General features: G+C 40.7%; 1 protein-coding gene across 1 annotated transcript in view; it reads right to left on the bottom strand.

The window, feature by feature from the left end:
- ADAMTS12 (ADAM metallopeptidase with thrombospondin type 1 motif 12) overlaps positions 1-16,795 on the bottom strand; it is a 187,079-nt gene extending 170,284 nt beyond the window's left edge. Inside the window, exons 1-2 of the mRNA XM_087958535.1 lie at positions 16,462-16,795; positions 10,138-10,499 (exon numbers count right to left, since the gene is read on the bottom strand). Of these exons, the coding sequence (XP_087814661.1) occupies positions 10,138-10,499; positions 16,462-16,585 (486 nt within the window). The 5' untranslated portion in view covers positions 16,586-16,795. The remainder of the gene's footprint in view (positions 1-10,137; positions 10,500-16,461) is intronic.
- Between the last annotated feature and the right edge of the window lie 8,383 nt (positions 16,796-25,178).

Below are 25,178 nucleotides of genomic sequence, written 5' to 3'. Positions count from 1 at the left end.
GTGATGTGTTGTCACTGGGTTGGGGAGTGGGGGGGGGTTGTTATTATATTATTTTACTAATTTGTTGTGTGATTATTCTCTTTTATTAGTTTTATTGTTTTATATATGAGGTTTTTATATTCCTGTAAGCTGCCTTGAGTCGCTATGTGCGAAAAGGCAGCAATATAAATTTCCATAAACAAACAAACAAACAAATAACAAACAAACAAATAATAAGTATGCAGCAGAAATAGTAAGACTAAGAAGCAGTAGGTTATGCACAGAAAGAGAAATTAAAGGTACGAAGAAGTATGTGTACATTGTACTCCTAAGAGGCACAGTGGCTCAGTGACTTACTGATGCTGGAGATGTTTTCAGCTCTAGTGGTTTGAGCCCAAGCACTGTGTGGCAGGGTGAGCTCCTGTCACTCGCCTCAGCTTCTGTCCACTTAACAGTTATGCAAGTAGATAGATAGGTACCACTTAGGTGGGGAGATGAGCTGGTGCTCTGTGCAGGCAGTCAGATTCCTGATGGCTCTGAACTTTCTTGTTCTGGCGCCCACTTGCAAGGCATATTCAGGAAGAGAGGGAACCTTGGCTGACCCTGCAGGAAGAATCAGTCACCTTTCTTTCTCTCTAGTATGAAGCAGCTCACCCTCCTGTGGCCAACTTGGGAAGGGTGTAAGCCAAGTGGAAGCTATAACAGGACTAGTACCTTGCCAAGCCAAGATACTACTCTGCAAAAGCATTGTGGTATCCTGGTTACTGCCACAATGCCACACAACCACAGCCACAATTACACCACCACCAAAATAACAATTGTACCTTTAAAATTTGGGCTGCAAATTTTAAAAAATACAGTTTTATTCAGAACCCCTTTGAAAACCTCGAGGCTTGTTACTAATAGGAGACAGGAATAGGTTCCTGATGATTTTGCATAGAACAAAACTTATGTCAGTTTTCTCCAACTATGTTGAAAATTATGGGAATGGTAGTCCAGCACATCTGGAGTGTCCCAGACTTTGCCATTGCATTTTGATGCTTGCCTCTTTTCTTGGCAATGTTTGACACTAAACTCTTTGATATTTCTATTTGAAGGTTTTCTCCAGGTACCTTTTATGATGGCTACCTGTACAGAGCTAAAACAAGACAGGTGATGTTTCCGACTTCCGGTTTGAAGGGCTTCGGCGACAGACAGGAATCTGCGATCATGCGCAGTTTCTGCCTGGGCTCGCCGCTGGAGCGCCCCGAGCCAGCTGGCTTCGGGGCTAAGCCACCCCATAGAGGTGGTGAAGAAGGGGGAGACAGCCAGCAGGGTCGAGGAGAGCCGCATCTCTCCTCCTCAGCTGGCCAAACTCCCTTTCCTGAAGCCGGTAGGAGCAGCGGTCAGAAATGGCCGCCTCAAAGAAGAACTCAACCGGAAAAGAAAGTGCAGGAGGAAGATAAGAAGTGAAAGTTTTGGCTGACCGGGTAAAGCTGAAAAAACAACAATTAAGGTACCCTGGAATTTAAATTTTACAAAAGATAACATCGCTCCCAAAGAAGGTCGTAAGCAGCGAAAGAAAGTGAAAAGGGAAAGGTTTTTTCTTCTTCTCTCTCCTTCCTTACATTGACAACTAAGAGATCGGAATAAGAAATTGGAAAAATCCGCTTTGGCATCAATAGGCAATTAAGCTGAAAATATAACTAAAAGCCAAAGGGACAATAAAGATTTCTGGACATTAAAAACTTTTTCTTTTATAAGCAGGAAGGGAGAGGAAAAGAATAAGGGCAGGATCTGGAGGGAGGAGACTGCCTGGACTTCAAAAGAATCTAAAGTAAAACTTCAACAAGACTTCTAAAAGATACATTTTAACTGAGATTTTGCAACTAAATAGTAACCCCAGGAAGAGAAAGTGGGAAAAAAGAAAGTGCAAAAAGAAACAGCTGTGGTATTTGGACTGTCTGGTGACTTTTGGATTTTTGGTTATTATATTTGAATGACTAAAATCAATTGGGTGGTTGTTTAAAATTTTTTACAATGGCATCACTTCTGGATGAATTGAAAATAGAACTTAAAAAATACAAAGAAGATGCACAAGAAGGGAAGGGCTCTTTTGGCTTTGTTTTTCAATTCTTAGAAATGGAGATCTGCAACTACGAGAAACAACAAGAAAAGACTGCAAAACAAGAAGACTGGGAGAAAGAAGAAGCCATCTTTAATGAACAAGCAATTTTATGTGGGGAAGAAAGGGGAAAGGAGGGAAAGAGAATGGAGAATTTAAGACCTAAAAAAACAACAGAAGGGAAAAATAATTTGAAAAGTGGATATAATGTTGGAAAGCAACAGAAAAGGGGAATACAGAAGAGGGAAATGGAGGTGGAGAGACAGGGGGTAAAAAGGGGAGAGAGAAGAAAAGAGGGAAGAAGGAAAGGAAGAGAAGTTACAAAGGTTTGGAGCAAGATGTAAAGAAACAGTACCTATTTAGAGATAATGGGTGAAAATCTAACTGAAAAAGGGATTCTGTGAAGGTACATAAGATTGTATTGTTATATTTGTAATAGAAATAATTTTAGAAAATTGGAAACAACATATGATTAAAAAGAGGGATAAAATAGTTGTTGTGGTTTGGGGAAATGTTTGTGAATAAAATAAATGAAATAAAATAAATGAGAAAATTGAATTAGGAAGGAACGGGAACATTTTAGTCAATGTTTTATAAAATATAAGTGAAGAGGGGGGGAATTAACTATGGAAAGTTTATAATTGTTCCCATAGAAGTATGATATTTATCTGAAAAGTAATGTGCAAAATGTTAAGATTTAAATGAATATTAATATTAATGACAGAATTGAATTGGAACGGATTGTTGTTTTAATTACTGTATATACTCGAGTATAAGCCTAGTTTTTCAGCCCATTTTTTGTGCTGAAAAAATCCCCCTCGGCTTATACTCGAGTCAGATTCCCTCTGAAAAAAAAATGGTGTGGAGTCGCGGCCTCCGGCAGCGACTCCCAACAGCCCAGCCGGGAAGGGAAAGGCAAAAAGCGCTTTGCCTTTCCCTTCCCGAGGCAGCAGGACTGGGGCCGCTCGGTGGCAGCGACTCCCAACAGCCCCAGCCGGGAAGGGAAAGGCAAAAGCGCTTTGCCTTTCCCTTCCCGAGGCGGCGGGACTGGGGCCGCGCCGGCGGTAGTGACTCCTGACTCAGGGGGCCTCCGAGGGAGGGGAAGAGAGTGACTCCTGCCTCCCGCTGTCATCATCATCTTCTTTTGGGTTAGTGAATCAATTAAACCTTTCATGATAGTGAGATCGTTTCCCAAATTAATTATTTTTATTTTTGAAATTTACCAGTAGCTGCTGCATTTCCCACCCTCGGCTTATACTCGAGTCAATAAGTTTTCCCAGTTTTTTGTGTAAAATTAGGTGCCTCGGCTTATATTCGGGTCGACTTATATTCGAGTATATACGGTATATTATATATGTATAATTTTTTTTCTTTTTTCAAGAATACAATGTGTAGTTTTAGAATGTGCCAAGCAGAATCCGAATGGAAGCTATGTATTATATTAAGTGTTATAATTTTAGGGGAAAGATATAAAGGCGTCATACTCCAATCAGTGATTACAGGAGAAATTTTGTTTAATGAGAAAAGATAGTAGACAATTGAAACAGGACAGACAAAGAATATAAGTACAATGATTTGAATTGAGATGAAATAAATAAAATAAAATTAAGAAAGTTAAAAGAGGGGAGAAGCTATGTAGAAAATGTAGAATAGTAATAAGATATGGAATGGAATATAAAAATGAGCATGAACTTGAATTTGTGTCTGTACGAAGAGATGTAACCCGGGATTATGCTGCTTTCAAAAAAGATGTTTTACTTGTATTTTTTTTTCTTTTTGTGAAAACTGAAATAAAACTTGTACACACACAAAAAAGACAGGCGATGTTTCCATCCATACCAGGCCCACTTTTCAAGTATGCTTTTGAACACAGGAGATTTTACAGACCTGCTGGGAAGCAAAGCCTTTTCATTTCTCTCTAATGGGGTGGAAGCCAAAAGGAGGGAAATGTTCTCAAATGTTTACACTGGCTTTGTTTAATCTGTGGAAAGAAGGAAGAGCTAAGGATCAAGAACATACCTGGGGCTGGAATTTGGCAGGCTGCAGCTGCTTGCCAACTCACTAAGCGCAGTCTCTTTTTTGGACTAGGGACTAAGCCAAAACTGAAATCGTTCTCCACATTCCAGATATTCTGGTTGGCTTTGATCCAACCCGAATGCCTTGTTTTGAAAATTCAAGAGAAATTCTGTCTTTCTTTTCCTGCCCCATAAGACAATGTCTCAAATTTTCAGAGTGTATAAATCAGGTTACCGTAGTGATAGAAACCCAAATTATCTAGATGTCAAAGAAATGCATGGCCCCAAAAGGACCCTTGACATTTAATGTTAAAACAGAGCAGATTTTCCAAAATTTGACAGTCCCCTGGTAGGTTGGGACTGCAAACTTTTAATCCTGAGCATCTCTGGAGACAAAGGGCATCACGTGTGTTATGACATTATTGCACAAATGACACGAAGTGTGTAATTTCACAATGACATCATGTCACACATGATATTGTTAAGGTTTCCTCCAAATGCCTATACCTATAGTGCTTATTACAATTGCTACATCCCCAAGTATCTGGAGATGGCAGAGAGGGACAGCAATTTATAGTAGAGCCAGAAGCATCACAATTTTCCTTGAGAACCACGATGACTTAAGATGATGGCAATAACAATAGCAATAGCACTTAGATTTACATACCACCCCATGGTGTTTTACAGAACTCTCTGAACCATTTACAATGGGAGTCTGTTGCCCTCAACAATCTGCGTCCTTACTTTGGCCATCAGGACATCATCAGATGATGAAGGAGAACATATGACTAAGTCTAATGAATGAGCAAAGCGTGGTTCTTCTGTTGTTTTTTCTTGGGAAGTTGAGGTTAAGCCTGTTGGTCTTCTGTGATTTTCATATTTCCTGTCTTAAAAGAACAGAAATCATGGATTTTCAGTAATTAAGGCTGGAATAGGTCCCAGTGACAGAATTTGGGTTTGACTCACAGAAGGAGGAAGGGAATGCCCGGCGGTTACAGAAAAGAGAATTGAGTCCCGGGAAAGTAGAAAGTGTGGGAAAGAAACTCAGCACACTTCCACCTTGATTGTGTTGGGTATCAGTTGAAGCTGAGAGTAGCTTAGACAGGCTTTCAATGTTCTGTTATGAAGCCCCAAACATCAATGCATTTCAAAACTCTTCATAACCCGTTTCCTAAATTTGCCATCTTTGAAGGGCTAACATCTTAAGAAGCTGCAAAAATAGGGATCAGCAGCTCTGTAGCAGAATGTCATGCCCCTGTCGGAATCTGATTCGGAGGGGGAGGCTGAACAGCTGAGAGGGAGTGGGATTGTGGCTCTGTTGGCTGTGGAAGAAACTGGGGAAGGACACAGTCCGGCCGGGCAGTGTAGGAGAGAGATAGATCAAAGCAGAGGGAATTCAGAGGAAGACCCAGGGCCATCCCCCTCTTCATCCTAGGGCACGCAGGATGGAATGGAAAAGGGAAAAACATGAGTTGTGTGGCTTACGGGAGAGGAAAGGGCCCTGATTCCCTTCATTAGCTGCAGCTGGGAACACAGTGTTTAAAAAGAGAAGCTGAGCGCAGCAAGTTGTTGGAAGCAAATCGTGAATTATCTGGTATTGTCCAAGGCTTATCTGGGTTCCTGGAGTCTTCCCAACTGTGTGTGTTTAGCTGTGCTTTCAAGTCTGCAATTCCTTCTCCTGCCCTTTCAAGTTAATTACTGCAGCTTTGTTTGTTTGGATTTTTAGTTACAGTCTGTATGTACCACGTTTTGGATTGAATTTTCTAGTTAAAGGCTGTTCCTGGGAAGGTAACCTGGACATTGGGGGCAAAGTTGGAGATAATAAAGGGACTCTTGCTTATTTGACTATGTGCCACGCCCCGGGTCATCACACAGAACCTCTAGTTCTTATATATGAGGAAAAGAAGGAACAAAAAGAAGAAAAGGAAAGGACAGAAAAGGAATCTAAGACATGGAAGGATAATCTTAAGTCACTATAAAGAAAGGACTGGATAACTTTATAGAACCTATGTTGCATCCAAGTCTAAGAGCTCATTTGAACCCCAAACTGGAAGCATGGCTCAGCTGGTGTCATGCGCTTGTTAGAGTCACACTCTGAGGGAGAGGAGGAACAGCTGACAGAGAGTGGAGGTGTGGCTCCAGAGGTTGTGGAGGAGGCTGGGGAAGGGCAAAGGCCAGCTGGGCAGTCAGAGGAAGAACCAGGCCCGTCCCCTCTGCATCCTAGGACATGCAGGGAGGAACGGAGAAAGCAACAGCTTGGCTTACGAGAGAGGAAGCGGCCATGATCCCCCTCACTGGTTGTAGCTGAGGAGAATAGTATATAAGAGAGAGGGTTAAAACACAGCGTTGCCAGAAGCAAAGAGTGTTTAGCTGAAGTTATCTTGGTTGTCATCTTTCCAACAGACTGTGCCTTGTTATCTCCTTGAATTTGCTAATTACTTTTCCTTGACCATTGTGGAAATTTTGTCATTGTAGTTTGTTTTGGGTTTTTTATTTCACCTCTATCTGCTCATTAAGTTCGGACTGTATTGCTTTCTTTTGAAGACTATTTTTGAGTATGTTTTATCACCAACTGAGAATTATTGAACAGTGGGGCCAAGTTGGAAGCATTAAAGGACATTTATTTACATTTTGGATTTTGTTACGTTTGTGTTACACTCCGGGTCATCACAGCTGGGCCTCTGATTGCTCTTTTTCAAGTTTTTCAAAAACTATCATGTTGGTCACCTAAAGATTGGTTCTGTGAAATGTCACTCTAACCTTACAAAGCTATTCTTATATTTGGCACAAATACAGCCTGCCCTCAACTTATGACCACAATTGTGTGGTGACCCGTAGTCTCTCAAAATAACCCCAAACCCAAAACATACATTAAAGTCCGGTAAGGCCTTCAACTTAAACTTCACTGTTTTATTAGGCACAGTTTAAAGTCACAAAAGTAAATAATGAGGCAAACAGAAAACCAGAACAAACCTCATTGATGAGAGTTCCGAAGCAAGCCAAGATAACTAATTATAAACTCCAGGAAAATAACCGAGAAAAGTCTATGGGAAGAACGCCAGCAAAGATAAACCTCTTTCAAGGTGAACACTAAATTGACTCCTGCAAATTCTAACTATGCAGTTGCAAACTTATATACATAGCTCCCATCTCCAAGCCACGAGGAGGATCATGGTAATCTTCTCTTGAGTAGACCTTGCTTTTCCCTGATCCTCTCCTCCCTGCGTGACCTAGAATGGATAGGGGATGGGCCTGGATCCTCCTCTGACTGCTTAGCCAGCCTCTGCCCTTCCCCAGCCTCCTCCAGCCACCTCTGGAGCCACACTCCCACTCCCTGTTGGCTGTTCCTCCTCTTCCTCAGAGTCAGACTCCACCAGGGTCATGACAATTGAGCCCAAAATTTTGGTTGATAAGTGAGATAGTAAGTGAGTTTTGCCCCGCTTTACAACCTGTCTTGCCACAATTGTTAAACAAATCACTGCAGTGGTTCAATTAGTAACATGGGTTGTTGAGTGAATCTGCCTTCCCCATTGACATTGCTGGTCAGATGATCACAAAATGTGATCATGTGACCCGGGAACCCAGCAACCGTCACAAATATGAGACCATTGCCAAGCATCCTTGGAGGCAAGGAATGTTGCGGGTGTCAACTCATAAAATATTTCAATGGTCTTTTTAGAGTTGCCAACAGAAAGGGAGGAGGGAAAGGGGTTTGAAAGAGCAATGCGACAGCTTGGAAATCAAAAGTGCATTCCATTCATAGTTTTTCAGAGATAGTAACTAGGTGACTGAAGTTTCTGCCGTGCAAAGATCTAACTGGAGAACATGATTGATGACTCTTTGCTATGGATGTGTCCCATTGGAGAATATGAATTGTGATACACCCAGGGGGTGGGGGAAAACCAGGGTCAAGGGTGACTATGAATCATGTGTCCCAGAGTTGGCTACACCCAGGCAGTGCCGGATATGTTAACTCCCAATAAATCCTTTTGAAGTTTTGGAAGTTTGGCTCGAGATTCATGATTTAATTGGGGTAACTGCCGGAATCCTGACAGCGGGTCCCATCCCTTAGGAAGATATATCTGGCAGGATCCAGAAGAAGGGCCTTCTCCATGGTGGCTCCCTCTCTTTGGAACATCATTCCCCCAGAGATTAGACTGGCCCACACTCTTCCGGAAAGTGCTGACACATGGTTCTGTCAGTGGGCCTGGGGAACCCAGAGTGGGATGGAACCCATTAAATGATTTGTATTAATATGTGTTGTTGCCGGGGTGGGGGATTATTATTTTACTAATTTATTATTTTACTATTTTTCTTTTTATTTCTTTTATATGGTTTTTATATCAGTATAAGAAGCAGGGAGCAATATAAATTTTCTAAAATAAATAAATAAAATACATCTGAATTTTGTTCCCATTACCATGGGGATGCTGCAATGGTCATAAGTGTGAAAAATGGTCTTACGTCACTTTTTTTCAGTGCTGTTGTAAACTTCAAATGGTCAGTAAAAGAACTGTTGTAAGCCGAGGAACACCTGTTTCACATGAATCTTAATGTAGTTCATAATCTATTTTAGACTTTTAGATTAGATTAGATTAGATTAGATTAGATTAGATTAGATTAGATTAACAGAGTTGGAAGGGACCTTGTAGGTCATCTAGTCCAACCCCCACCCAAGCAGGAGACCTTACACCATTTCTGACAAATGGCAGACGAATCTCTTCTTGAAAGTCTCAAGTGATGCTGCTCCCACAACTTCAGAGGGCAACTTCTGTTCCATTGGTTGATTGTTCTCACTGTCAGAAAGTTTCTCCTTATTTCCAGGTTGAATCTCTCCTTGTTCAGTTTCCATCCATTATTCCTTGTCTGGTCTTCGGGTGCTTTAGAAAATAGCTTGACCCCTTCCTCTCTGTGACAGCCCCTCAGATATTGGAATACTACTATCATGATTCCCTTGGTCCTTCTCTTCACTAGACCAACCATGCCCAGTTCCTGCAACCATTCATCATATGTTTTAGTCTCCAGTCCCCTAACCATCCTGGTTGCTCTTCTCTGCACACTTTTTAGAGTCTCAACATCTTTGTTATAGTGTGGTGACCAAAACTGGATGCAGTACTCTAGGTATGGTCTTACTAAGGCTTCATAGAGTGGTATTAGTTGACTTTGTCACCTAAGGTCCCCTAATGTTAGTGCAGTCAGCTCCAAGGTCCATCAAAGGCTGACCTTGATAGCTGAGAATGTAAGGAATGGTTGTCCTTGCAATTAAGTTGTGGACAAATTATGGTTTTATTACTTTTTTTGTTTTCCCTTCCACATCTCCAATTTGCCTTCTGAAGAAACAGATGTGATGATATCCAGATACATCTGTAGCAATGGGTTCAAATGGCAGGTGCAACGATAGAATCCAAGCTCAGTCATTTTTTAACATCTATTGCACACATTCCACACACCCAGAAATAGAGGTGCAGTTTTAGTGTCATATGGCCACACTTGCCATTTTTGTTTAGGCTAGTATCCACTGCTAAAGATGCCTACTGTTGACTGAGGGATGGATGGATGTGATATATTCACAATCTCAATCCTCATGGCTTCTCTAATAGCGATTGAGAAACCCTTCCATAACAATGATTTATTTTATTATTTTATGTTAACTTCCTATTTCTAACTCACTCATCTCCCTCAGTGCTTTTATGAAAGTAGTGATGTTCTCTGAATTCTAAATTCTAAAGATGACTACCAGCCCACAAAGCATAACAATCCTAGAATAACAGCCATCAAGTAAACATAATTGATCAGATTCCTGCACAATTCTTATGGCTTAACATAGGATGAGTTTAAAGCTGGCCTCAAGATAAAAATTTCCTACAAACCCCCAGTTGTAGGTACCAGGTAACTCTTCCTATAATGCTATTTGGGTCCATTTTAAAATCAGTTTCTTTTTTTTTTATGCATAGTTCCTAAAGTTGGGCTGGTTTCAGATTATTTTCCTTTTACAGTTACAAAGAGCGATAAAGATTTCCGAATAACTCAGTCACTTACTAGCCCATTGCAAGTACTGATCGCTGCTGTTCCACTCCTGGAACCAGAATCCATGACGGTCCCAAGAAGGTGACACGATGTGCCTGTGCTCGGAGAGATCTTAGCACCGAGATAGTTGCCATAGCGCTTTTCCAGAACATAATTATTGGACAGTAATTCTCGGTGAAGTGTTAAGTCGAAGAAGAGATCCGTGTTTTTGTGCCTAATTTTATAATATGCTTTACTGTCTCTTCTCCTGGAGTCTCTTTTCCCTCTGAAGTTTGAAGCATGGAGATGTAAATGGTAGGAGAGAAAATGTCCGTCTCCATCAACTCTTTCTGGGCTAACCACTTGGTAATCTTCCAGCGCTTTAACAAATTGATCTAGGGAATAAAAAAAAAGAGTTGAAACTTAGCTTTATTTAAAAAGTGATCACTATTCATATTAGAGTTTATTATGTTTACAGTGTATAACATTATACCATTATTTCCATGCCAAACTCAACCATGTGAACCACTGAAGCACGTTTGAGACATTGTGTTTATATCCTGCTTAAAATATATCTTTTGAAATAAATGGCCCCTTAAATTAATTGTGACCTGATTTCAATAGGTGGATGGTTAAATGAGATCCTTCTCCTCAATGCTTCTAATAATAGCCATGTGGCAGATTCTAAGTGAGATCAGTTAGTTGTGAAGCAAGCTTGTTTTTCCTTTTAAATGTCCAACGTTTTCAGAAAATCCTAATTTATTATCGGTCCGTGAGTCAAGGAACTCTGATTGATGGGATCCAGAAGAACCTTATCTGCTGTAGTACCAGCCCTCTGGAACATCCTGCCCCCAAGAGTGGGGTTTGCCTCCACCCTCCTATCCTTCCGAAAGGCCTGAAGACCTAGCTCTGCCAATTAGCCTGGGAACCAAATGGGAGAGTTCCACACTGGAGGTGGCTATTGGACTAATTAGCTGACCACACCTCCCACCTGCGTTTCGTGTTCCCGTTCTACCCATCTTCTTTAATGGCATATTATTGTACAAGAGCCATATGGCGCAGTGGTTAGAATGCAGTACTGCAGGCTAATTCTGCCGACTGCCAGCAGTTCGATTCTGACCAGCTCAAGGTTGACTGAGCCTTCCATCCTTCCGAGGTCAATAAAATGAGGACCCAAATTGTTGGGCCAATATGCTGACTCTGTAAACGGCTTAGAGGGGGCTGTAAAAGCACTGTGAAGCAGGATATAAGTCTAGTGCTATTGTTAACTTCCATTTTTTTAATTTTTGTTTTATTCCTTTGCTATTGTTAATGTTTATATGTTTTGTCATATTTTTTCCCCTGCTTTATTGTTATAAGCTGCCCAGAATAGTCCCAGGGCAAGATGAGAAGCAAATAAATGTAATAAATAGATAAATAGATAAATTATGGATCTAATCTGGGTGGGATACAAATAGTTTTACTTCCGGTTCTGTGGGCATGGCTAGGTGGGAGTGGCTAGGTGGGAGTGGCCATGTGACTGGGTAGGCGTGGCTTCTTTTTTCTTCAGCAACCCCTCCCCCCCGCTCTGTTTATTTTGCCTCCTGGGCCTCAGGAAACCTCCTGGGTAAATCAGTAAGACAGCGAGGGGGATCCCGACACAGCTTATCATCGGAACAGCTGATGTCAGGAGGGAGAAAAAAAATACCATAAGGACTGACTGGGTGGGGAGGGGAGGGGAGGGATGAGTGGAGAGGGGCGGGGCCAGCCAGGGACACAATTTGCCAGTTCTCCAAACTGTGCAGAATTGTAACAACCGGTTCTATAGAACCGGTAAAATCCCACCCCTGGATCTAATCTGTATCATAAAGATTAGCTTTTTATTCTTCAGTTTTAGCATAGTTTCTTCACTGTCTGGAATTAATCTCCAAGAAATATTTCATTCTTTAAGGTCAGCTAACTTCATCTTATGATCCTCCAGATAATAGAGCTACAGCTTCCAAAATTTCTTGCCAACATATCTGGAGGACAAGCCAAGCTTTGTAATAGTTTGTGTTTTACTTTCAACTTTAATGATTTTTTAATTGGCATAATGAATTCTTAAATTGTTTTTATTTTCTACATTACTTAAAGGACAATATGAACAACACATAGGACAAGATGAAACTTATGGGGTCATCATGAGGATATTTTGTTCCTATGTTTCATTTCAAATATATAAATAAAATATTTTCATGATGATCCCATAAAGTTCAGCTTGTCCTCTTCAAGTAGTTTTGTTTTGATGAATTGCATCTAAAATATTCTTCACATAATTTCCTCTTATGTAGTTCATGCTATGCTTCTAACAAATGGTAGGACCTAGTTGGCCTTGAATGATCTCACTAATGTAATCAGGGTTCTATTTGTATAATATTTCAGTGACAAACTACACTGTGAAAGTGCAGAACTAGACTGAGAAATAAAAATAAATGCTCCAAACAAGGCAGTGACTTAGGGTTGTGCCCATGAAATCACCAGGGGTTGAGATCAGCTCCAAGACGAATAGTTGATGCTAATCAAAAGAATGTCAATCAGTCAGTACGCTCAAACCTTTTTTTAGCTGAGATATTCTTAAATCATCTTGAGTACTTACTATCCAAACTAGAAGAAATGGAGAAAGGAATCTGACCAATGGAGTATAGATAGCAACATTTGCAGCCATGAGACTAGGAATAGCCCACTTATGGCAAAGAAGACAAGCTCAAGCTAATAACTCTCCTTTCCTGGCATGTTAATAGCCCATCTTTCATTTTCTCCATAAATATGCTCCATAAAGATGAGTCTCTCCTTCCATTTTCTTATATCTAATCCCACTTGCAATGTGATGACCCGGGGCATGGCACAAAGGCAACGCAGTTAAATAAGCAAGAAGAGTCCCTTTAATTATCTCCAACTTTGTCCCCCAATGTCCAGGTTATCTTCAGCTGGAGACAAACTCTCTCAGGAACAGTCTTTAAGTGGAGAAAATTCAGTCTGAAAACAAAGTATCTACAAACTGTAACTAAAAATCCAAACAAACAAAGCTGCAGTAATTAACTTGACAGGGCAGGAGAAGGAATTGCAGACTTGAAAGCACAGCCAAACACACACAGTTGGGAAGACTCCAGGAATCCAGATAAGCCTTGGACAATACCAAATAATTCACGATTTGCATCATAAACACTGAGTTCCCAGCTGCAGCTAATGAAGGGAATCAGGGCCCTTCCTCCCCCGTAAGCCATGCAATTCATGTTGCTCCCCTCTCTGTTCCACCCTGCGTGCCCTAGGATGAAGAGGGGTGGCCCTGGGTCTTCCTCTGAATTACCTCTGCCTTGCTCTACCTCTCCCCTGCTCTGTTCTGGTTTGGCACTCAGAGCCGGAAAGGTTCGTCATCACTATTTTAGGTCATCTAGCCCAAGCAGGAGACCCTACACCATTTCTGACACATGGGAATCCAATCTCTTAGGTGATCATATGACCCCAGGATGCTGCAACCATCATAAATATGAGTCAGTTGCCAAGCTTCCAACTTTTGACCAAATGTGAAAAACAGTAATCAGTCACTTTTTTCGGTGCTGTTGTAACTTTGAACGGTCATTAAATGAACTGTTGTAAGATGAGGTGTACCTGCATTTCCCCTGCAAGGGAACAGACCAGTAATGGGATCAATGCAAGGAAAGATCCTTTAGCATTACAAACGGGCAAACTTCAAACTTACTATTATTAACAAAAGCAGGTAACGATGTCCTGGTTTATTTGCCCTGTCTGGTCACCCTTTAAAGCTTGAATCTGATTAAGTTAGAGAATATGTCGAATTACAGCCATGTTAACAAGGCAAGGCTTCCGCCGGGGAATTAATGCCTTTTCCCATTCTCCTATTGAAATCAGAACAGAAGGAATAAAATGTCTTTATTTCTTAACGTGACCTAGTTTTGCGCTGGTTACGTTATGATGAAAAACTCGAATCTGAAGAGGGACAATTGGATCATTAAGGTATTTTCACAGGTCCTTGACAATCACAAGTGAGCCCAAAATTTATGTTGCTAAGTGAGACATCTGTTAAGTGAGTTTTGCCCCATTTTATCACTTTTCTTGCCACCATAGTTAGGTAGCAGGTGAATCATTGTAGTTGTTTAAGTTAGTAACATGGTTATTACACGAATATGCTTTCCCCATTGACTTTGCTTGTCAGAAGGTCACCAAAAGTGATCACATGACTCCATCATAAATAGGAGCAGTTGCCAAGCGTCCGGATTTTGATCCCGTGACCATAGGGATCCTGCAACGGTTATAAGTCACGTTTTTAGTCATGGGTTAGGAGCTGTGGTACAGTGGTGGGATTCAAATATTTTTACCACCAGTTCGGTGGGTGTGGCTTGGTGGGTACACTTTGCGCGCATGCACACACTTTGTGTGTGCGTGCACCAAAAGCGCACTTGGCGCAGGCACAGAAGCATTCTAACTCACCTCCTGCAAGACTGCAAGACTCTTCTGTGCCGCGCAAAGCAGCTGCGCTTCAAATTCAGAGGATAAAGGTGAGTATGGGAGCCCAGGCGGGTGGGTGGGCCTAACAGAGAGCGGTGGAGAGAACCGGTTCGGTTTCTGCTGCTCATCGCCGCTACCGGCTCAGCAGAACCGAGCCAAACCAGTAGAATACCACCATTGCCGTGATAGTACAGTGGCTAGAATGCAGTATTGCAGGCTAATTCTGATGACTGTCAATGGTTCAATTCTGACCGGCTCAAGGTTGACTCAGCCTTCCATCCTTCCGAGGTGGGTAAAATGAGGAGTCAGATTGTTGGGGGCAATAGGCTGATTCTGTAAACCACTTAGAGAGGGCTGTAAAGCACAGTAAAGCGGTATATAAATCTAAGTGCTATTGCTATCACTATTTTCAGTGTTGTTGTAACTTTGAACAGTCACTAAATGAATTGTTGTAAATCAAGGATTACCTGTACAAAACTCAAGAAACGGACGTGATCCTTGCAGATGATTCTTAATAGAATCAAATCCATTAAAATGTGCAACATCTCTTACCCAGAAGTGGAAAGAGAAAGAAATTCCTAGTGAAGGTGAAGTAATAAATAAAATTTTGACTTGCGCTGAAATGGGTAGTCTAACACTAGAGATGAAAAATAAAGATGAATCAGAATATTATGGAATTTGGAATAGATTTTACAGAAAGGAAGGGTTCAAGATTGAAAAGAATTGTTAAGAGGACATCTGTGATCATGAGACTTAAATAACACTAAGAGTGTTGGAAGATATAAATAAGGATGAATAAATGTATATATGTGTATATATATATGTATAAATATATATAAGATTTATATTCTATTATATTTCACTAGAATGATGACCAAAAGTTATGTCAAAATGACTCCACTAAGTTCAATGTTTTTGAATTGTTATGTTTAATTTAAAAAATTATATATTAAAAAAGTGTGCAACATCTCCAGAACACCTGACTATCAAACATGCTGTTCAAATTGTACAATCAACAGCTGTGAAAATATCAACAAACCCCATCAGTATATTAAGTGTAATTCCCACAGGCTTGCAAATGGGGGTCCCAAAATGTCAAAACAACTCCTTGTTCATGCAAAATGTCTATGAACAATAAACAGCTCTCAAGTGGTAGCTTTCCAGAATTTGTGCAACTTATAGACCTCATCCCAATAAAACTGTTTCTTGTAGCTGAAATTGGAAGACAAAGCCCTTTTCTTCATTATTACTTTTTTTCCTTGAGTCAGATACTTTTTTAAAAAAAATAACCGATGAATCAACTGCTCAAACTCAGTCTGCGGTAAAGAAAACTGCAACTGGAAAAACAGGGTTGTTCAAAATCCCATTCAGAGTGGTTTCTGGAGCGAAGCTGGTTTTTCTAAGGAAAATGGTCATCAATGAGCATTTCATATTTTATTTTTATTTTATTTTTTGTAATTTCAGCTTAGAAACTTAGCTGCAAGGAGGATGGGTGATAATGATTGCAATTTCGACCAAGCCCCAATTTTGTAGGATTTGTGAATGTCTCTGCGGTTTAAATCGTCTACAATATTTCTGCCTTCCCTTAACGAGCTGAGGTGGGCAGTGATTGGTTTGGTTTGGTGTGTTTTTTTGTTTTTTTACAGAAGAAAAATGTTACAGATGATATACAATAAATCCAGAAATAAATCGAAAGAGCAATTCGGAGGAGGAGAAACTTTACCCACTTACTTGCTGAGGGAAGTCCTTTCGTTTTGCAAACTTAAGATCCATAGTGCAGGAATGTGGAAGAAAAGATGCCCCATTTTCCTGCGCTTTAGGCAGCCAAGTTATTGTAATTTAAAAAACAAAACAGAACAAAAAGCTACTGACCTTGCTTCTGGTCTGGGAAGACAAATCTCCCGGGTGGATTTCTAGCATAGCAAAATGCCTGGATATTAAGGAGGTGAACCCAAAAGGAAAAGTTTGCAATCCACGTTCTTGGGATACATGGCATGTTTTTGGATGCAGGAAACCCAAACAGTCCTTTCTTTATTTAAAAAAGAAATGCCGAAGTGTGGTAGTAGAAGGGGAAGGAAGGCACCCAGTCACATTGTATAGCCAAGGACGGTGAAAATTAATGCTGAAAGGAGGAGGGAAAAAAAGGGGGGAGGGAGAAGAGAAGAATCTGTTCTTAAAAAGAAAAGACGGAGCTGGGTTATTTGCTTTTTTTTTTTTCCTGGCCAGGGGGAGTGATTCGAAGTCTTGGTGTCTGATTTCGGGGGAGAAGGAGGGCCTAAGAGGCAGCTCACACACATGTGGCAGAATGCAGGGCTGCTGGACCAAAAAAGGAAAAGAAACCCACCCATCGCATTTTAACCCCTCTTCTAAGGCAAGGGGCATCCAACCTTGGCAACTTTAAGACCAGTGGACTTCAACTCCCAGAATTCCCCAGCCAGCTATGCTGGCTGGGGATTTCTGGGAGTTGAAGTCCACAAGTTTTATTGCCAAAGTTTGGCTCGTGTTTTTGGGAATGTTTCCTCCTGACTAAAATCAGAAGCATAGCAGAAACACAGAGTTAGGAAGGCTGTGGAGTTTCCTCAGAATAAACATCAAGCCCCACAAAGGGGGCCTGGTTTCACTGCCAAATTGTTGCACCTGCTTAGGAGGGTACTTTTCCTATCCTTTAACCATAATACTCCTTCCTGTAACTTATTTATTTTATTTATTTATTTTATTTATTTATTTATTTGATTTGCCAATTGTTTACAAGATAATAAGTATAAGCGTATACATAGTTGTGAATACATGAAATGGGTACATATAAGAAAAATAAAAGAATAAGAGAAACAATAGGACAGGGACGGTAGGCACGTTGGTGCGCTTATACACGCCCCTACAGACCTCTTAGGAAGGGGGTGAGGTCAATAGTAGACAGTCTAAGGTTAAAGTTTTTGGGGTTTGGGGAAGAGACTACAGAGTCGGGTAGAGTATTCCAGACGTTGACCACTCTGTTGCTGAAGTCGTATTTCCTGCAATCAAGTTTATTCTGTGCCTTGTACTCAGGAAAAGCCATGGGCACTGGAGTCCTGGGTGCTTCCGGAGCTTGGATGTTTCCTTGCAGTCGTTTATTTGTATTTATTTTAGTTTTATCCCACCTTTATTGTGTTTTTTTAAAATAAAAGACTCAAGGGGGCAAAAAAATAAATAAATCTTAAGAGTCTTTCCTTCTTCTATTTTACCCCCAACAAAAGCCCTGTGAGGTGGGTTGGGCTGAGAGAGAAATGGCCCAAAGTCACCCAGCAGACTTTCATGCCCAAAGTGGGACTAGAGGGTTAATGTCATTGCCCAAAAGATCATTGGTTGACCCTCTCCCCTCTTTGGAAGAGCTTTATAGCTCCTGCTGCATTAAGAAAGTTCAAAACATTCTCAAAGATCCATCTCAACCTGGGAACCTTTTTTTTTTTTTTGAACTATTACCATCTGGCAGACGGTACAGAATAATTAAAAACAAGGACAAATAGGCTGAAAAACAGCTTCTATCCCAGGGCAGTAACTCTTTTGAATTCTGCTGTATAGTGCAATATTAATGCAATATCAAGGTTTTTCAATTCAATGTGTGGAGTGTGAAGGATATGTGTTTGTGTTTATTTTCATGGTCATGATGTACACTGAAGATGGTGTTTGATTTCGTTGTACGAGGTGCAATGACAATAAAGTAAACTAAATTAAACTCTCAGTCTCCTAGTGATTGGCCCAAAGTCACACAGTCAGCTTTCATGCTTAAGGCAGGACTAGAACTCACAGTTGTCTGTTTCTAGTCGGCTACCTTAGCAACTACTAGATCTAGTTAGGTAATGATTTCATTACTCAACTAGACAACATCAGTGTGAGTTTACTGCCAATTGATATGCATTCGGTTACCCTGCCAGGCAGTGGTGGGATTTAATTTTATTTTACTACCGGTTCTGTGGGCGTGGCTTGGTGGGCGTGGCAAGGGAAGGATACTGTAAAACCTCGCAGTTGGTGTGAGCTTAAATGGACTCCGGGGGATGGTAAAGGACAGGAAGGCCTGGAGAAACATTGTCCATGGGCTCACCGAACCGGTTGTTATACCGGTTGAATCCAGAAGTGGTATTCAGCAGATTCTGACCAGTTCTGGAGAACTGATAGCAGAAATTTTGTGTAGTTCAGAGAACTGGCAAATACCACCTCTGACTGACCACGCCCACATCTATTCTCTGCGTCTCGAGTCCCAGCTGATTGGCTGGGTCTTCTTTTGCACAGGAGAACAGAGCTGGAAAGCAGGTTAGTGGGGTTGGGAGGGAATGGGGTTTTGCAGTAACCTTCCCCCAGGAGTGGGGAGGGAATGGAGAGTTTACAGTATCCTTCCCCTGCCACGCCCACCAAGCCAAGCCAATCACACCCACAGAACCGGTAGTAAACAATTTTGAATCCCACCACTGGTTGAATCGCACCCCTGTTCTAGTCTAAAGATATTATATAGTTTTCCATTAGTACAGTATGTCTGTGAAAGTGTACAAACACATACCCCAAAAAATGACCTTCTACAACTCTGTTCATGGCAGGAGAAAAAACAGAGCACAAAGCCAAGCTAAATTTCCTGCTATAAATCATTCATAGTATCTAATAAGCCCTTATCGTTTTCATAGACATTTAAGGACTCAAACCAAGAAGTTAAACTAATGGGATTAAAACAAGTTGATAGCAGTCCCTGTGGGCCAGTCTTGTTGAATTTCTCTCCAGAATCATTCACAAGCAGCTTGGGACCTTGCCTACAAAACTAAACTCTTTGCTTTTTTATACCTTTGCCTATTTTCAGTGACTGCTGACTTTATAATATAACAGAAATGTCTTCTTTTTGCTGTGCCGATTCTTAATTAGGCTGAGATAAAAGCAAGCTTACAGTGAAAATTGGGACGTTTTTAAATGAAAGGGAAGTCTGGGACATTCATGCGTGGTGGAGAGTGCCAATGAAATGTGGCACTTCTTACATTGACAAGACTTCTAGACTAGCATTTACTTCCATCTCCTCCTTTTCCTAATTCTGAGATGAGCACGGAGAACCACCGGCCATCCAAATGGCTATTCCAGTACTGACCGTGTTGCTCACACCCACAGACCTGGTATTCAGCAGGTTCTGACCAGTTTTGGAGAACCGGTAGCAGAAATTTTGAGTAATTTGGAGAATCGACAAATACCACTTCTGACTGACCACACCCACATCTATTCTGTGCCTCCTGAGTCCCAGCTGATTGGCTGGGTCTTCTTTGGTTGCCCTGCAACCAAAGCTGGAAAGCAGGTTAGCGGGATGGGGAGGGAATGGGATTTTGCAGTAACCTTCCCCTTGGAGTGGGGAGGGAATGGAGATTTTACGGCATCCTTCCCACCATGCCCATCCAGCCACGCCCACCAAGTCATGCCCACCAAGCCACGCCCACCAAGCCACACCATGCCCACCAAGCCACGCCCACAGACCTGGTAGTAAAAAAATTTGAATCCCATCACTGCCATGTTGGCTATTGTTATCATATTCCAAACAATTGATTTGGAACTGTTTTCAGATGAATGGGATGGTTTTTATTTATCTAATTTAGCACGTGGCATTGAAGAAGTCATGCAATCACCGGTAGATGAATGTAAGTTTAGATAAAGCATCGGCAAATCTATACATACAAGGTATGTGGACAATACAATATATGAGATAAAATATTAAAATAAAACCCTAATAATGGTTTATGAGGCCATAGAGCAAGGGTGTCAAACTGGTGGGCCAGATGCATCACACGCAGGTCACGCCCACCCCAGTTCCGTGAAGGGGAAAATCTTTGTGGTATGTCACATGATGGCAATGTGATACCACGAGTTTGTCATAGAGTCACAATGGGATAGACATGTGACACATAGGGTATGAAGGGTAGACTATCTCTGTGATGGTATACCCTAGACAATGTTCTGTCTTAATAGAGTGGCTAAAAGTCTACACACACCGCAACTGAATTGGTTTATTGCATCCCTCAAGGTCAAAATCTACACAGGCAGCAATCGGACTGTTTAACAGACAAATTCAGACATAAGTAATGGGTCCTTGTAGCTCATTGCAACCTGTGGCAAGTTTTATCAGAACATTCCCATAGCAACCCCTGATTCTCAAGATGCAATTTTATCTCCTAACTAAAACCATTGTTCTCTGTAGATAACAGAAATTAACCTGAAATCTATTATGTTATTACTTATGAATATGTATGCATGAGCTATTTTCCTTTCCTTTCTGAAATGTATAAATATGAGTGCCTCTCTTTGTTTTCAAAGGTGTGTCTCCTACTATTCGTTTGGGGGAAAAATCTCTCCAGTAGTACTGTCTAATAAATCACTGCCGTGGGTCTTGATTATTTGCTCTGGGTCCTGGATTTTGATTCCACACTTGGGATAAAAAGCAGAGCTAGTTATATTTCTAATCCTAGTTTATTAAATGCTGCCTTATTTGGTTTTAGGGAGGCTTTGTACTGCTAATATAGTCAGACAGTTTTCAAAATCGAAAGCCAGTGGGAATCATGGCTGACACAAAATCTAATTATGAGTTAAGCTTGCTCCTACTTTACACTACAGCAGAAGTAAATGTAGTCCTCCAGATGTTTTACTACAACACTCAGGAGCCACAGCTAGCACAGCCAGTAGGAAAGGATTTTGAACCTGGAAGGATAATATTTCAGAAAGTATAGTAGCTTTACTGTTATAAAAAACATCAGTTATAATATTCTTTCCTGCACAATTTCTAAAGATATGGCAGCCCCTTGTTTGTTTACATCTGGCCAAAACCTTATACTGATGGATGAAACAATTTTCTTTGATATTTAGTCACATTGGCTTGATAAGCATGGAGACAGGGGTGGGATTCAAATTTCTTAACAACTGGTTCTGTGGGCGTGGCCTAATTTGTGGATGTAGCTTGGTGGTCATGTGACTGGGTGGTCATGTGACTGGCTGGGTGTGGCTTGTATGTAAATATTATAAATATTTATATAAATATTGATTTTTTTATTAAAAAAAGAGCAACTTTTACCCAAAATCAGGCAAAGCAGGCAGGAAGATTGAGTTGCTCACAGAATCACAGAATCACTTAGAGATCTATGTTTCTGCCATCTGCTACCTGAGTCTGTCACATAAAATTTGCTTGCAAGCAAACTCATAAAATTAACTCACAACACACCATGTATGCAAATATTGAATTGTTTATTTTAAAAAAGAGCAACTTTTACCCAAAATCAGGCAAAGCAAGCAGGCAGATTGAGTTATTCCCAGAACCACAGATTCACTTAGAGATCTATGATTCTGCAATCTGCTACCTGAGTCTGCACTGAAAAATAGAAGCTTCAGTCCTAGGGAAGGTTCAGCTCTGCTTTTAGATTAGCTAGAAAGCAAGAAAGCCAACGATTTCCTGCTTTCTAGCTAATCTAAATCTTCCGGCACAGCAGAACAGCTGATGGTTGGGAGACAAAAAAGGAAAAATAGCAACTTACCAAATGCAGGCAAGTTTGATGGCACACATGCCAGGTAAGGAGTGAGTGGGTGGGGAGGGGAGGGGCCAGCCAGTGGCGCCGGTTCTCCGAACTGGGCAGAACCAGGTAGAATCCCACCCCTGCATGGAGACGTAATTTAGATGAATGTGGGCATTTGAGATCAGGAATGGAATGATAAAGTGATTTGTTCAACAGCAATAATGTAGAAAAGAAGGTCTTTCCGTAATTGAGTGTTTTACAGACCTGAAACTTTGGAAGAACAATTTTCTTTCCAGGCATCACAGGAAGAACCAGATTTTTTCCCCCTACATCCCTTTTTAATAACTCCAGATTTCAGCAAAAGCTGCTTTCCACATGATCTGAGCAAGCTGTTGCTTCTCTTCCCACAGGAAGAGATAAAAGAAAACTGGGGTACATTTCCTTTGAAACTCTTCCAACCCAGAGAAGTTCTCTCCATGCAGATTACCATCACTTGAAACATGTTCAAAGATGCAGATTAAACAATAGTTTTGAGGGCAATGAAAGACAAACAGGCCAACCACAATGGTCTTGTTATGGCAGTCTTCCCTTCCAGATAAGGAAAAAGCACAACTGACAAGCTGCATGGGGATGATGTATCTGCAGGCCCTTAGGGTAGAGAACGTGCTAGAGATTTAAGCTGAAGAAGCCTTGTTAGAAGAGGGGCTCCAGAGCATATACAAAGTGCTGAAAGAATCAAGAGTAATTAAGTGGCCATTCAAACAGAAAAATGTTACTAAGAGTTCAGGTTTAGCCCAGCTATGTGTGCTTGCTAACAGACATCCATTATATTTGAGATGAAAAGTAGATTAAGAAATTCATAGGAAAGGAAAGACTTTTTTATCTCTCTTAAACATATATTTATTTAAAGACATTGTGGGAATTAGACACAGGGAAGACTGTTCCCCTTCTTGATTTCTCACCAGTTGTCCTAGTGTTCAAAATATCCCCCACAGGAGCCTCCAGAATCTTGACAAGTATGATTTATTAGGAAAGAAATCAAAACTCTACTCTGACTTCAAAACAAAGGAAATCTTTGTCCAGATACCTGAATGTAAAGAACAACAATGTAGTGTATGTAAGTGGATATTTCACCTCCTATAAGGATACAAACAGATATATTTGCTTCCCATAACTCTTCCTTCATTTATAAGCTAATCCCAAAGAATCAATTCAACATTAAGAAAACTAAGATCATGGCATCTGGCCCTCTCAATTCCTGGCAAATAGATGGGAAAGAAATGGAGGTAGTGACAGATTTTATTTTCCTGGGCACCAAGATCACCACAGATGGGAACTACAGCCAAGAAATTAAAAAATGCTTGCTCCTGGGGAGGAATGCTATGACAAATCTAGACAGCATACTAAAAAGCAGAGTGTGTATAGTCAAGGCTATGGTTTTCCCAGTTGCAATGTATGGCTGTGAAAGGTGGACCATAAGAAAGGCTGAGCGCCAGAGAATGGAGGCCTTTGAACTATGATGCTGGAGAAGACTCCTTGATCACAAGGCGATCAAACCGGTCAGTCCTAGAGGAGATCAACCCTGACTGCTCTTTAGAAGGCCAGATCCTGAAGATGAAACTCAGATACTTTGGCCACCTAATGAGAAGGAAGGACTCACTGGAGAAGAGCCTAATGCTGGGAAAGATTGAGGGCAATAGAAGAAAGGGATGGCAGATAATGGGGTGGCTGGATGGAGTCACTGAAGCAGTAGGCGTGAGCTTAAATGGACTCCAGAAGATGGTAGAGGACAGGAAGGCCTGGAGGAATGTTGTCCATGGGGTTGCGATGGGTTGGACACCACTTCGCAACTAACAACAAGAAGACATCAACTCAGTCCTGGTGTCAGCAAAAAGTCCATAAAACATGAATTTCATAAAAACATTTAACCTTGATCAAATAAACCATCTTTTTTTCATCGCTTTTACTTCTAAAAACCGTACTCTTTAGTTCATTCAAATATTGTGATAGGATTCAATTGTTTGTCCCATCACAAAGGCTTCTTCACAATTTTAATAAACCTGCTTTGCAAATCCAATAACAAACATTATCCAGGTTATTTTCTTGGCTTATCATTTATAGTTCCCCTTTGATATTCAAAACTTAAACCAGCTAATATTGTATATCCAATAGTCCTTATCAGGGTCATTTTATTGCCCAGCCATTTGTGTTTTCACTTTTAATTCCTTCTATATCTTGAAATACTTTAAAGGACTTTTAAAATCTAGTATTACTGATTTCTGTGCATCCAGCAAGATTTGTTTCATATCTGTCCTTTCTTCATTAATATCTTTTAACATAGTCTATCCATAGAAGCAGATATCATTACTAATATTATTGATATTGTGGCTACTAATTTCTAGCCTCATTCTTCTAAGATCTCCTTTAATATTTCAAACGCTACAAAGTTTTGTGTCATTTTGTAGATCAAAACCATTTTTTTTTCTTTTGCCCTGAAATCTTTAATCCCTCTAGTGTCTAGTATAAAACATAAGGTCTCTAATCTTGGTATCACTTACACTAGACAAAATAATTCTGGTTTTTATAGTTAATCCCAAAATCTTGCAGTAAAAGGTTTAGTATTCTGATTTGTCTGGACCTTTCATTTGTTTATAATTTTCTTGGTTTAAACTCTTATGTAGTTTTTTGCTGTTTACTTCAAAATCTTTTTAAGTTCTTAAACTTATAATTTTCTTTTAGACTCTATAGATGACTTTTCAAACTTGCCATTCCAAAGATTTCTAATAGCCTTAAAATCATTAAAGAGGCAATTTTCTAAAACGATTAGAAGAGTGGTTAGCAAATTTAGTATCCTTTAACCTTTAAAAGGCTCCTTTGCGGTTGTGATCTTGAAGTTTGATCCCTTTGTCTCCTGACACTCAAACTGTTAGATCGCGGGAAGAATGAGACTCGAGACCAGTGTAACTTCAGCTCTTTATTTAGTTCTTAAAATCCGTCTCAACCGTGGAGCCGCAGCAGCCTTTCTTATAGAGGCTTTCTCGCGGCTCGCAACCAATGACGGCTCTTTGAATCTCCCGCCGATCGGGCGGG

The sequence above is a fragment of the Notechis scutatus genome, chromosome 2 (genome assembly GCF_049901735.1).
Source record: "Notechis scutatus isolate UNSWTSFEM ecotype Mainland chromosome 2, rNotScu1.2, whole genome shotgun sequence".
Classification (NCBI taxonomy): domain Eukaryota; kingdom Metazoa; phylum Chordata; class Lepidosauria; order Squamata; family Elapidae; genus Notechis; species Notechis scutatus.
Note: the sequence above shows the minus strand (reverse complement) of the source record. Positions and strands in the feature narration are given on the sequence as shown.